At 45.0% G+C, this 13,079-nt stretch overlaps 3 protein-coding genes across 4 annotated transcripts; 1 reads left to right on the forward strand and 2 right to left on the reverse strand.

Annotated features, from left to right (window-relative positions):
- Positions 1–312: 312 nt before the first annotated feature.
- Positions 313–2,285, reverse strand: LOC119276728 (guanine nucleotide-binding protein subunit beta-like protein A). The gene is made up of 2 exons (XM_037557865.1): positions 1,315–2,285; positions 313–667 (listed from the first exon to the last, which is right to left on the reverse strand). The coding sequence occupies exons 1-2, from the start codon at positions 2,197–2,199 to the stop codon at positions 554–556; spliced, it is 999 nt and encodes a 332-aa protein (XP_037413762.1). The 5' UTR covers positions 2,200–2,285; the 3' UTR covers positions 313–553.
- Positions 2,286–4,165: 1,880 nt separating this feature from the next.
- On the forward strand, positions 4,166–6,748 carry LOC119276730. 2 transcript variants are annotated; one of them, XM_037557868.1, is made up of 8 exons: positions 4,166–4,507; positions 4,774–5,035; positions 5,433–5,504; positions 5,644–5,711; positions 5,798–5,939; positions 6,025–6,105; positions 6,205–6,297; positions 6,407–6,748. In XM_037557868.1, exons 2-8 carry the CDS (start codon positions 4,808–4,810, stop codon positions 6,506–6,508), a joined length of 786 nt encoding a protein of 261 aa, XP_037413765.1. In that variant the 5' UTR covers positions 4,166–4,507; positions 4,774–4,807; the 3' UTR covers positions 6,509–6,748. The 2 variants fall into 2 exon arrangements, with proteins under 2 accessions (XP_037413765.1, XP_037413764.1); XM_037557867.1 differs by lacking the exon at positions 4,166–4,507 and adding an exon at positions 4,516–4,693.
- A 125-nt stretch (positions 6,749–6,873) lies between these two features.
- LOC119276729 (EEF1A lysine methyltransferase 2-like) lies at positions 6,874–12,671 on the reverse strand. The gene is made up of 7 exons (XM_037557866.1): positions 12,270–12,671; positions 11,024–11,149; positions 10,290–10,481; positions 9,825–9,921; positions 7,996–8,099; positions 7,386–7,437; positions 6,874–7,302 (listed from the first exon to the last, which is right to left on the reverse strand). Exons 1-7 carry the CDS (start codon positions 12,557–12,559, stop codon positions 7,090–7,092), a joined length of 1,074 nt encoding a protein of 357 aa, XP_037413763.1. The 5' UTR covers positions 12,560–12,671; the 3' UTR covers positions 6,874–7,089.
- Between the last annotated feature and the right edge of the window lie 408 nt (positions 12,672–13,079).

Raw genomic sequence — 13,079 nt, forward strand, 5'->3', positions numbered from 1 at the left:
TAGAAGAGAGCCGGCATGAATTCTTTGCCGCTATGGCCGCGGCCTATTTCAGTTTTTTTTTATTTGCTCCAGGCACCAGTCGTGCGGAGTTGGCCTCCAGTGGAGCAGAGCGGCGTTCTACGCAGTTGCGGATCGTATGCGCTCCTTTTAACGCACAGCTAAGCAAAATCTTTTGAGTGGTACTAGAACCTAGCACTAAAGCGGATGCACAACAACGACCACATAATTAACATCAGGCGGCAATTCAGAGTTCATACAGCATCAGGGACTCACGTTAGATCACAGGATCTTGCAGGTCAATCGACATCATTCTTAGAAAATCCTTCGACATAACAAGCAACAATTTACTGGTTCCATGATTCACTTGACAATATATTGAACAGCCAAAACCAACAAACGATGCATTATCCATGAGATCATGACTGCGGCTAAGACACAGATAGTAAATTAAGCAGAAGTACCAAGGCAGATATTACGCCTCAAGACAGTCAAAAAAAAGAAGATACCACAGCCGTTTTACCAGAACAGAGGCCACTAAAACAAGATACATAATCTAGCTAGAGTAGCTGAACCCCGAGATCTTGTAGATGCGGATAGTTCCATCGGTGTAACCAGCGTACAGAGTGCTGCCATCCGCGCTCCAGCTCAAGCAAGTGCAGTAGAGCATCTGGGCAAACAGTATGAACCATATTAAGAAGCCACTCAACAGACGATAGTTCATAAAAACAGAATCGGTCTATTTAGCTATGCATTAGAACAAATGCACACCAAATACCTGTGCTTCCTATATAACTCACTTGACAATACAATGCAGCCTTAACATAGATGGGCAGGAGGCCCCATGGAAGATGAACAAAAACATTTCATATCAATGTATGAAAAATAACCAACAGAACAAGCACATCCATGTACATTCCCTGAATAAGAAAAATACTGGTAGTGAACTGCTATTTATTCTTATGCTTGCATTAAAGCTCTTTATCAATTGGCAACTTCAGTCAACCAGTTCAAATTTAAAGAACAAAATAGCATAACTATGCAAGCTTTCAGCTGCATTATATAATGTGGTGAACCAAAACCCTTACGTGGTAATGTTAAGAAACCAATGCAAAAATCATCATTACAACATGAAATTAACACGTTGTAAATCATAAATTAGACTACCACAATAAATACAGATCACAAAATGTAACAGATCTACATAGCCACAAGGGTAAGCTGATCATACGAACAACACATCTACATATATTAACCAATAGTAAACAATCAAAGAAACACGGACATAAGGAGTGATACTGGGAATTGGAAACAAACCTGCTTGGTGGAGACAGGGACCTCGGGCCTAAGGTCCTGCACGATGTGCTTTGACTCAAGATCCCAGATCTTGATGGAATCCTGTGTCGCCGCGCAGAGCCAGTAGCGGTTGGGCGAGAAGCATAGTGAGTTGATAATGGATCCCGCATCCAGCGAGTAGAGTCTCTTGCCCTCGGTCAAATCCCACAGCAAGGTGACGCCATCCTTGCCACCAGACGCGCAAAGCGAACCGTCTGGGCTGACTGCAACGGCGCTAACATAGCCACCATGACCATCAAGAGTGCAGCGGAGCTTGCAGTTGGTAAGGTTCCAGACCTTGACGGAGCGGTCCCATGAGCCCGAGACGATGGTCGGGGCGAAGTTGTTGGGCGAGAAACGGACGCAGGACACCCAGCCGGTGTGGCCCTCGCCGCCTCCAAGGTCACCGCCGATGGTGTACTTGCACTCACCGAGGGTGTTCCACAGCTTGATGGTGCGGTCGCGGGACGCGGAGACGATCTGTCGGTTGTCAATGGAGAAGGCGACGGAGAGGACGTCCTTCTCGTGGCCGACGAAGCGGCGGGTGGTGACCCCGGTGGAGAGGTCCCAGAGGCGGAGCTCGCCGTCCCAGGATCCGGAGAGCGCGAACTGGCCGTCGGAGCTGAGGACGACGTCCTGGACAAAGTGGCCGTGGCCGGTGAGGCGGCGGAAGGGGACGCCGTACTCGGAGCTGGAGTCCTGGGTGGCCTGGATGGGGTTGGTGAGGTCCCAGACGAGCAGCGACTTGTCGCGGGAAGAGGAGACGATGAAGGGCGAGTTGTCGATGGGCGTCGCGATGGCCGTGACCACGTCGTTGTGGCCGCGCATCACACCGGCGTAGACGAGGGACTCCTGCGCGCCGGCCATGGTGGTGGGGCGGGGCGAAGCGAGCGCTAGGGTTTTGGGGGGTGCGGTGGAGGCGGCGGCGCAGGCTAGAGATGAGAAGGAAAGCGGGCGGAGAGGGAGGAGGAGGAGTTTATAGTGGGGGCGGGCGTGAGACGCTAGGGTTTTCGTGGATTAGTGGGCTTTGTGCTCAGTTGAGCGGAAATCGTGACCGTCCATTGCAAAAGAGGCCCATTGCAAAAGCTGCAGATCGTCTCACTTGCGCATGGGCCTATAGCTTACCATTCTCCTCTTCTCTGCCCCATGGGCCTAATCATCGCTACGGAGGGAAAAGGCGAGAAATGCTTTGGCCCTCTGCATGGGGCAGGAAATGCTTTGCTTCTATGCTCTTGCTTGGGTGAAACATTTAGCAATAATGCTACACCTACGAACGGCACTTACGTAACCTACGTGATTTGCTAAACGCTAATCAAAACTGCCCCCCCCCCCTATTTCAAGGGTGGACCGTGCCCCCAACTAATGACGAATTAAAAACTGACAAATCATCAATTACGTAAAGTACGTAAGAATCCCTACGTAGGTCTAGCATTACTCAACATTTAGGTGACCACCACAAGAAAATTCGAGCATAAGATGACTCAAGAAAAGGATCATGCATGACATATTAGTATTAGCAGCTGGAAACTAAGGGCATTTTTTATTCTAAGGCTTTTCATATTACAAATTATAAAGAATTAGCAAAGCTCAAGAATTTTTCCTATGTTGGTTATTTGATGCGTACAATTGAATCATATACCAATTTTTCCTAAAGAGTTCATTGCACTACAACTCATAGGAAATCTTTAATTCACTCGGACCTCTTGAAAAAACTTCTTAGTTTTTCTGAAATGTTAAAAAAAGGGCGTCAGATTATCATGCGAAAACAAATAAAATTGTTATGTTGTTGTAAGGGATTTTTTATGCTCCAACCCGAAAATTGCAATGTAGTACAAAAAAGTGGCAGAAAATTTGGCACGCTGCGTATAGTAACTGTCATGCGTTTGATCGGGATCTGACGGTCCTAAGGGCGTTCGCTGGGATTATTGCCTAAAAAATTGGCGTTCACTGGTTAGTGGCGTCCTTATTTTTTGTATGGTGCAAGCAAAATAATGTAGAGTCCAATCGGACATCCCCATTGTTTTTGCAATCCTTGCGACTCAAAAAGGCAGTGTGGAAAAAGGATCCGTCTTTCTCAAGAAAGAGCCCCATGAATCCAAATTAACCGGCGTTCTGCTCTGTGATGTCCATGTCGCGGTGCCAAGGTGTTCGGAGAGGGAGGATCACAATTCAGGAGAACCGGATAGGCGTCTGATGAGAGAGAAATGGAGTCCTAATCCACCCCCAACCACGTCCAGTTGTCAGATCAACGAAGTAATCACTCGTTGCCGTGGTCGAATGGCAGGGAAAGGGACGTTTCACGGCGGCTCTCGGCCGTTCGTTCCCTGAATGATTGCAGCAGGCCGGGTAAGTGCACAAGTTACCAGGGCCGTGAATCTTGCAAACATGCTCCGCCAATGGATGAGTTTTGTACCCCATGAAATTTGGTGGCTTTGGCAGCACAAAGGCAGGATCGGTTTCCCAACAATCATGCCAACTCCCAGGTACACTTTTCCAGAGCATCTCTGAGTTGGGTTAGCTACCTCCTTTTCTATTTATGGAAACAAATTCGTCTCCAATCTGTTTATATCCTACTGTAATCAGGAAACTAATCAACAGGGCACCATATATACAGCGGTGGACGAGATAAAAAGGAACATTTCATTTCACAGATAAGGCAAATGAGGGCTATCTATCTATCTATCCCGGACTGACGGGAGCAGACAGGTAGCCCTATCTTGTAGGGCTGCCCAACGATATCAGTTACCGGTCGGACGGGACACCCCGCGAAGATCCGCGGCGCGAATCGCGAGGCGGCAGTCAGGCTATTCTCTCAACCAAATAAACGCAACGGAGGCCAGTAGCAGCGGGCCACCTAACCCATCGATCTCTTGCTTCTCTACTGGATGTTTGGGATCTCCAAGTCCCGCCCTGCAAGCGTCCCCCTGCTCCTACTCTCCTCCCATTGCCTTCTTCCCGTTGTTGGCCTGCCTCTCCTACTCCCCTCTTCCTCCCCCCCCTGCCGCTCTCCTGGTGGCTTCCATATCATATCCTCCCTCCCTCCCTTCCTTTCTTCATTCAAGCCAGGCTCGACGTGTGTTGCTATGTCTCATCTCATTCTCACGGCGTGAAAAAGGATCGTGCCTTGCCTTTTTTCCGGCTTGCTTGGCGCGCCTTCGTCTCCCTTGCCCCCCAGGTAACACGCAGTTCATAGCCCTTTTCGTGTCTCCGTGCCTGCCTCCGTGCATGGGCGCATCACATGGCTCTTTCAGCTCCTTTTTCTGTAAGCAAAGGGAATGTTTGGTGGAAAGACGCTTGAAAAAGAGCTGCCTTTCCTGCCATCTCGTGTGTGTGATGTCCGTGGTCTAATTCTTGTCATGTGGTGAGAATTAACATGGATTGCGTAGACAGCCTTTTAGATATAGCGTCCCTGAAAATCATGGATGCTTATGTTATCCACAGCTGCGCTTCAATCGGCAAGGCCATTGGTCCGAGGATGGCGGAACACTTCGCGCTCATGACGGGGCGGATGATCACGGAGGCGACGCTTCAGGGCACCATCTTCGACGCCCCTTCCGCGAAGGATGCTTGTGATCATCATGATCCTTGTGTTTTTGAGGACGGGAGGACCAAGACTGGTGTCGTGGTGGAATGCAGAATCTGCCAAGAAGAAGGTGATCAAGCCTACATGGAGACCCCTTGCTCCTGCAAGGGTAGCCTCAAGGCAAGGTTTTCTGCTCCTCTCCCAGCTTGATGGTTCCATATGCTATGGAATTTTGCTTAATTGTTCAAACTCTAAACACCAGAAATAACCTCAATTTGAGAACCCGCTTATTATTCGTCACCGCATCTTCAAACAATGGGACACGGCTCGCTTTCGTATCAGATACGTCCATATCAAAATGCCACCGGGAACACAAATTTCTATTTTCCATATCACTATCAGTGAATTAGTTCTTCTCTGTTATCGGAACCGAATCGGATTTTTCGAGGTATTATCCTTGTGTCGGTAGAATCATGTTTTTCATGTTGATTCGACTGCCCTTTTATTTTTCCCAGCAGATGCCCATTTATTCCTGCCAATTGAGGTTTTATTTGAACTAGTTTGTTGCTGCCTGCAGTACGCTCACCACATATGCATCCAGAGGTGGTGTAACGAGAAGGGAGACACCATATGTGAGATATGCTTACAGGTGAGTAATTCTCAACGGAAACCAGAAAGAAGCAGCTGAATTCAGTTTGCCCTTTACTTCCTGATAAAGCCATCATCAGTCTTCAGTGCCAAAAGATAGTTTGTTGACTAATTTGTTGCCTCTGCTACCTATGGCACAGCAATTTACACCGAACTACAGTGCCCCTTTGAAGTTGTTTCGGATCGGAAGAAACCAAATTAGCTTCAGGTGTCACTTGGTGCTTAAGATCCTTGGTAATTTTTTCGTCTGAGAAGGGCCTATCTAACATCCTAGGCCCTCTCTTCTCACTGCAGGAGAGCTGGAGAAACACCAGCGAATCTCAACGCTGGAGAAAACGTTTCCCAAACCGGTGATCATGCTGCTGGCACATCAAGCTTTGCCTCTCAATTTTGCAATCCAAAAGGCGTCACCTACTGCCGTGTGATTGCCATCGCCGTAAGTGATATACGTAGAATGTAAACCTTCCATGCTCGTGCTGCATCCAACTAACGCATATTTGTTCCCAAACATGCACCTTCAGTTGATGGCTCTGCTGGTGCTCCGTGACGCAATCTCGCTTGTCCTCGGCGGCCCCAAGGTGTACTCGATGGCACTGATCACTGTAAGAGACTGAATCATGTAACCTGGTTAGACCTTTCTATTTTCTTGCCCTGAATGTGATTCATGGGCTATTCTGATACGGATTACGTTGATGAGACAGCTGCTGATGTTCAGAACAGCCGGAGTTATCATACCCATCTACATTATCTTGATATCAGTTGTCACATTGCTCCATCGGTACAGCCAACACCAGGTCTGTCTTTTTTTTTTTTGAACAAACAACAGATCTGTCTTACCCATGTCCAGTCACGTATATAAACCCTCAGTTTCAATCAGAATGTAAGATTTTTTTGCTAATGCAGGATGTGCATGGCGCGGCCCCAGTTACAGAACCTGTAGGAACTGAGGACTCACAGAGCCTGCAGCCGACGCCACCTCAACAGCATGTCATCAGCATCCAGTAGCAAGCTGCACAGGGAGAATGGCGGTTAGGTCCTGTCAAATATTAGTCTCATTGGATGAGGTTAGGGAGATCAACGCTGTCATTCATAGGATACAGAAGATGCAAAATCATTGCAAGTGTAAAGATGTTCCGTAGAATTGTACACAAAGCACATACTAGGAACAACACACTTGACTTAACAAGTCATGGAGATGAGAAGTGAAATTGAAGTGGGCATGTGTATATAAAGTTTAAGAAACCCTAGGCAAGTGTGAGTGAGTGCACAGCTTTCCAACATTCATGGCAGTGAAAATTTTGTGCCCAACTATGGAAGACACCGGGCACTAAAACGTCCGCATTCTCTTTGGAAAAAGTAGGGAAAATCTATGAAAATGGGCAAACGTTCACGGTTACATAAATAATACAGTACATCGTGTCCCTCTTGTTCGTTTGCACTATGCAAAAATTGCTTCATAAGTGTTCTCTTACTCTCTGTCCTTGCAAACTGGAAAGGACTGCCAGTATAGGCTACAACAACAACCTGAGGATAAAATTGAGCTACAAGAGCTACAACATAGAGAGAAAAACTCTTAAGCTGGCCTTTCACGCCCGTTGGAAAGCCACGGTGCACACTTGAGACCCCTCAACTCCGCCAAACATGATGGTAGGATACGTTTGGACATGATCCAAGTATCGGAAGATCTGGTGCGAATCACCTGCACCTCTGTCTGCGTCCTCCTGACCAAATTTCCGCATACCGAACTCTTCTACTTCTTGCAGAAGCTCATCCTTTGTGTGATTACATGATGTTATGACCTGAAGACACAAGCATAAGTTTCAATTCTACGGGACTGGTGTAAAATAAGAGTTTCAGAGAGTTTGCACGAGAAAGTACTGACCACAAGGCCACCTGGTTCAACCAAGTTTGATATAGATTCCCAATACATCACTCTGAAGCAAAAAAAAAAAAACACATAAAGAGAACAATGTTAACTCAACATGATACTGATTATTGAATCGTACTTAAGATATCTTTAACACAGGCTTCTTGTGTATTGGAACCGCATACCCCATTAACCTATCCTGTATGTGCATATACTGCATTGCAATGAAATATAACTCACTGGTTGAGTTGTTAAAATCAACATGGTGTGCTGCTAAGCAGTGAAACTCGGCTATCTACTGCACTATGCAGATCTGAAACTAAACCAAATTGAAAGTTGGGCTCATACAGCCTAAAGCCCTAAAGGCTAAAGCTATGCTATTCACTATTACAGAATGCCAACAAATAAAAACTATCCAGATAGGAGACCTAATGCTTCCAGATTTCTAGCCATTCCAACTCTAGTATGCAAAATTTGAAGGTCCTTGTTAGATAATCAAATCTCACAGAACATACCAACAATATTTAATTCCGCAGCTATAGATAATCACGGAAGTGGACAAAAGCGAAAAGGAAATTTTAAGGGGGTGGCTAACCAAAGAATGACCGAGTCGTAGTTCCTGTACCTTTTTGCACGGCCATCTGGATGCAATCCAATGGCATCCAATGTCCCTTTATCTGTAATAATTTTGAACTTCCTGTCTAACTTTGTCTCAAGTACATCATCAACCTGGTGAAGACAGAAATATGAGTTACTACAGTCGTCAAAACACCATAACTGTAAGCACTTAATAACCATTTGATAAGGGCATCTCCTACAGCCCTCCCCAAACCTGCCCCATTCGTCCGCCCGGACAGTCAGGACTAAAAAAACAGCCCAGCGGGCCTCCCCAAACCTCTCCATTTGTCTGGGCTGTCCAGACCGCCCCAAACCCAGCCCACATATGGGGAGGATATGGGGCTGAACGGACATGTCTGCCACATCAGACCAAACCTGGGCTATCCCAAAATCAACAGAAAAAATGTCCAGCCCCAAATCGACTCACTTTCCTCAGCTCTCCGCCCCGCCTCCATCCACCATTCCCATGTCCGGATCGGTGGACGATGGCATCGACTGGGAACTCTTAGAGGCAAAGGACAACGAGGACCTCGCCTTCCGCCAGCCGAGGGTGGAGACCCGAGGCTGTCTGTCATCCTCTCCACCCCGGCGCGAGTCAAGTGGCAGCGGGCCATCATCGCCGCCCACCGTCCCCACCGCAGCACAGTTCGAGCTCCGTCCCCGGCTGCCCGGCACGGGTGGAGCAACGGTGGTCAAGCTCGTCCAAGGCGGCACCATGGCCCTCCTGCTGGGCGGATCCAGCTCGCGCAGTGTGTTCGGCTCGCTCGACGCATCCTTCTCCGCTCCAGCACCCATGCCATCCTCGTCCGAGGACGAGCAGGTGGTCCACGGCATCCTTCAATGCTCCTTGAACACGAAGGAGTCTGCCGCCTGCCGCCGTCGGAAGAATGCGAAGGCGCTTCGGGAGGGGATCGAGGCTTCCCGAGCCAAAGCCCTCGCTAATGAACAAGCCCGCGCCGCCAGAGCCCTCACCGAACGAGGACTATGATAACCCCTACGACGCATTCATTCACTTCCACTTCAGAAAATGCCGGTGAAGTGTTGCTTCTCCTACTGCTATATCCTATGGCATTGGAATATGTGTTGTTTCACGACTATGTCATATGTCTTTGAACTATGTTGTATGAACTTTTCCTATGTCGTATGTCAATTGGTTGTGCTAAGAGCAAGTCCAGTTATGGAGGAATAGCAGTAAACAAAAGATTAACAAAGAGTTCACCAATTTCAAGAAAAAAATGCATGCATGGCAAGTACAAAGTTGAGTATCTTTACACTTCACAAAGTGAGCCTTTGAATATACATGCAAACTACCACTAGATATTTTATTTCTTCAGTATGTTTGCTCAATTCATGGCAATTGATTTTATTTTATGTGGTGGAGCTTTAGGGCTGAATACATTTTCTTCCTGGGAAACTGCACTTTTTGTTGACATTATCTGCCACAAACTGGATATAGTACCTGCTATGACGGAAAAATAGTATACATTCCCCTCGTTTATGGTCTTTCATGCTTTTACTTTTAGAGATGTTAGAAATATAAGAAAAAAGAGGCGACTTGGGTAAACAAACTATGTAGATTCTTAGTAAGTGTTTGTTCTTTTCGACAAGATGCAAAGATGCTTCTCGTTTAGCTAAGACTCGTCCAGACTAGTGAAAGTAGCTATTGTTGTCATACGCTCTTTCTCTTTGAGGCTACAGAATATGTAACAACATGTTAACTACAGTTAAGAAATTTAGAATATAATAACAAAGTGTAGACTTCGTAGACAAACATAGTTTGACAATATTTGTAGCATACAAATATAAGAGGATTCCATCTGAATACAGTATACTGACCAAAAAACTTATAGTAGTGAACCCATCACGAGCAGCAAGGTTTCTTGCAAGTTCAATGGCCCCTTCACTGTAATCAGTTCCTGTTAAATCTGAAAACCTGAAAATTGAAACTATTCATTCTTCTGCAAACATATGATCTTCAAAATCCATAATAAGGGCAACTTTGGCATTGACAGTGGCTTTCAAAAGCACTGCCTCACTTTAATAAAAACGGAAATATTTAACTAGAACTGAGAATGGGTATTTCGGGAGTAGTCTGTTCAGTTCTTAGAAAGTTAGGAATACGTTAAAAGTTGCTCTGCGCACATAATTAAGCTAAATAATTGTATTAACAAACTATGCAACATGATGACATCATTTCTTAAGTACCATATTATTGAATTAGCATAATTAATTCAATAAACCCTTACTATGTGTAATGGGTATAAATAAGAAAACATATTTAAGATTACTCATTGTTTGTACCCCTGCTTGGCAAGTGCTTGCAAAAGGAGGCCGTTGCCAGTTCCAAGATCGAGCACGGGGTAGTCAAACAAGTGTTTATCATCAACTTCAAATTTGATGTCGTCATTAGCCGATGAAAGTCCACCTTGGATAAAGCTTACACACAATTTTTTTGTCCAAATGGCAACAGTATCCATTACATCTGCACCAAACCTACCAAAAGAGAAATGTTGTGCTCAGTAGCGACAAATAATGAATAACTCAACCATTCGATATACTCCGCAAAATAGCACTGGGGACCTTAAAGTATCAATGAAGAATTCAATATTTTCTAGAAAATCTCTATTATTATGTCAATTGTCAATTACGTAAATAAGTGGGTTTTGGTGTGAGTGCGTGCTTGTACTCCAGATTCTAAGTTTGAGGAACCAGAAAGAAAAGGTGAGTATGCATGCTCAATGGCTCTTTTCAAATGCATGCACTATGTCTATAATACAGATGATCAACGGCTTCATACAAAAAATAGTTGACAATAAAAGAAAAATAAAAATAATAAAGTTGTATTCAATAAAAAAGTAGAGCTAACACTTTATAATTTGCACTATACAAATTCTAAACAATAAAAACAGTTACATCGTAAAACCAATTAGTGACAAACTTTTGGTTTTATTTTAATAACCGATATGTCGTCATGTGATTTTTCTATACAAGATTAGACACTTTAATCAATATAGAAGAATTTAAAATTTAATTACCATATTTCTCCAGCATGCCCGTGTTCTTGAAAATTTGCGAGATCTTCAGAATAAGAAGCATCCCAATAACTTTGTAGCCCCAACATTGAGCCTTCCTCATTAGGATCTTGGTCATCTTTGTCAGAACTGTCGTGGCACGAGGGTATTTTACAACATTTGTATGAATTATTGAGAAAATTATTAAATAACAAGATAGCGAATAGAGTTTTCTTCTTCTCAAATACACTAATTTGAAGTTGTCATATAGTTCTACTATTTGGATAACATGTTCATCTACCTTGATACAAGACGAGAAAATTGTTACATTTTAGGTCTGAATACGCGTATGCTAATCTCGTAGTAGTAATGGAGTGATAATGTGACACACATTTTATGAACTTCCCACCTTTGTTCGTAGATGTACATAATTAGAAAGTGCATAATGTAGAATGGTAAGCATAATAACTATAGGAGACCCAGAAAATTATGCGTGCAAATTCTACGTTTCACATTATATGAGGGTGTACAGACTCACAAGACGACCAAACCCCAAACCCTCACATCAGGGAATAACTCTAACTTTTATTGATAATAGTAGAAATTTCAAACAATATATAAACTTTTCTTGGTGGCTATTTATGTACTATAGCCTTCTCACAGCCATTCCAAACTCATATCTGTGATAGTTTAGTCGTGCTTATATTTTGTTTATTGTACTTTAGTTACATGAAAGTAAGGACACCCTTATATTTATACTTAATACTCTCTCTGTTCACAAATATAAGATGTTCTAACTTTTTTCTGAATCGGATGTATACACACATTTTGGTGTGTTCGTTCACATTTCGGTCCATATGTAGTCCATATTGAAATATCCAAAACATCTTATATTTGTGGACGGAAGGAGTATATGACTGAGCCATGTGGCAAGCCCTGCACCAAAACACTAAAAAACTGCCTACAACTATCTTTTATCTAGATTTTTCTACCATTTGCAACGAGTCATGGTAGTAATTTATTCTAGACCATTCACGAAAAATATCTAAACCCCTTTAAATTTCTCTAGTGCTTTGATCCAATATCACCTATGGCAGGGCATCTTGATCTTTTTGAGGGCTTACAAATATTCTAGAATGTTATGTATGCATCGCATACTCTTAACAGCCACCCCATACTGAAGCTAGAGGAACATTATTATTTCCTGCACAAATCAGTAGATCTACGTTTCAAACTCAGCTAATTTGCATGAAGAAAGAGCGGGGAGTACCAGTAATCAGAGGCAGCGGAGGGGAAGTTCCCGGCGGCCGCCGCCGCGGCGAGCACATCGGCAGCGTCGGCGTAGCGCTGGTCGTCGTCTAGCGTGCTCCCGTACTCGCTCCGCACGGACCACGAGTCCGCTGCCACTGACCGCTCGTCGTCCGAAGCCATCTCCAGGCCACCGCTGCCGCCGCCGCCCGCTGTGACGCCGGAGCCGGCGACGGGGAGCGGCAGCTGGGGGCGGGGCGGGGTGCCCTGCGGCAGCTCAGGCTCCTCGGGCGTCAGCCTGATTCCAGCCATGCGGATCGGGCGGGAGATCACGGCGAGGGGCACGGTGGTACCGGGGTTAGAACTTGGACGGGGAGGCGGCTTGAATTTTAGCAATGCTTGGAGTGGCGATTTGTAACTCGGTCACTTTTGTAGACGGCGGAATGGAATGGTTGCTTGTACAACGTCAGAGCATCTCTAGCTCCGGTACTAGGTTCCGGCAAAACAGATCCGGTAAAATGCGTTCTGCAAATTTATTAGGTTCTGGCAAAGCAGATCCGGTAAAATGTCTTCTGCAAATTTGAAAGCATGTTCGCATTATAAATGGTTCGTCACACAACCTAGTTCGTACGTAGCAAATACATATTGTCGATATTAACCCACGTAGAAAGATGAACTTCAAAGAAAAATAGATAGCTCCCAACTCAAGCATTTGAGCATCCACCAAAAGTTTAACTACACAATGATGTCAAAAACAAAATCCAATGTAAGTCCTCACATATCAGAGACACTTTACTTCAAGGCATGAGCCACAACAACGGCAATCATACAC

This window comes from Triticum dicoccoides, chromosome 3B, assembly GCF_002162155.2.
Source record: "Triticum dicoccoides isolate Atlit2015 ecotype Zavitan chromosome 3B, WEW_v2.0, whole genome shotgun sequence".
Classification (NCBI taxonomy): domain Eukaryota; kingdom Viridiplantae; phylum Streptophyta; class Magnoliopsida; order Poales; family Poaceae; genus Triticum; species Triticum dicoccoides.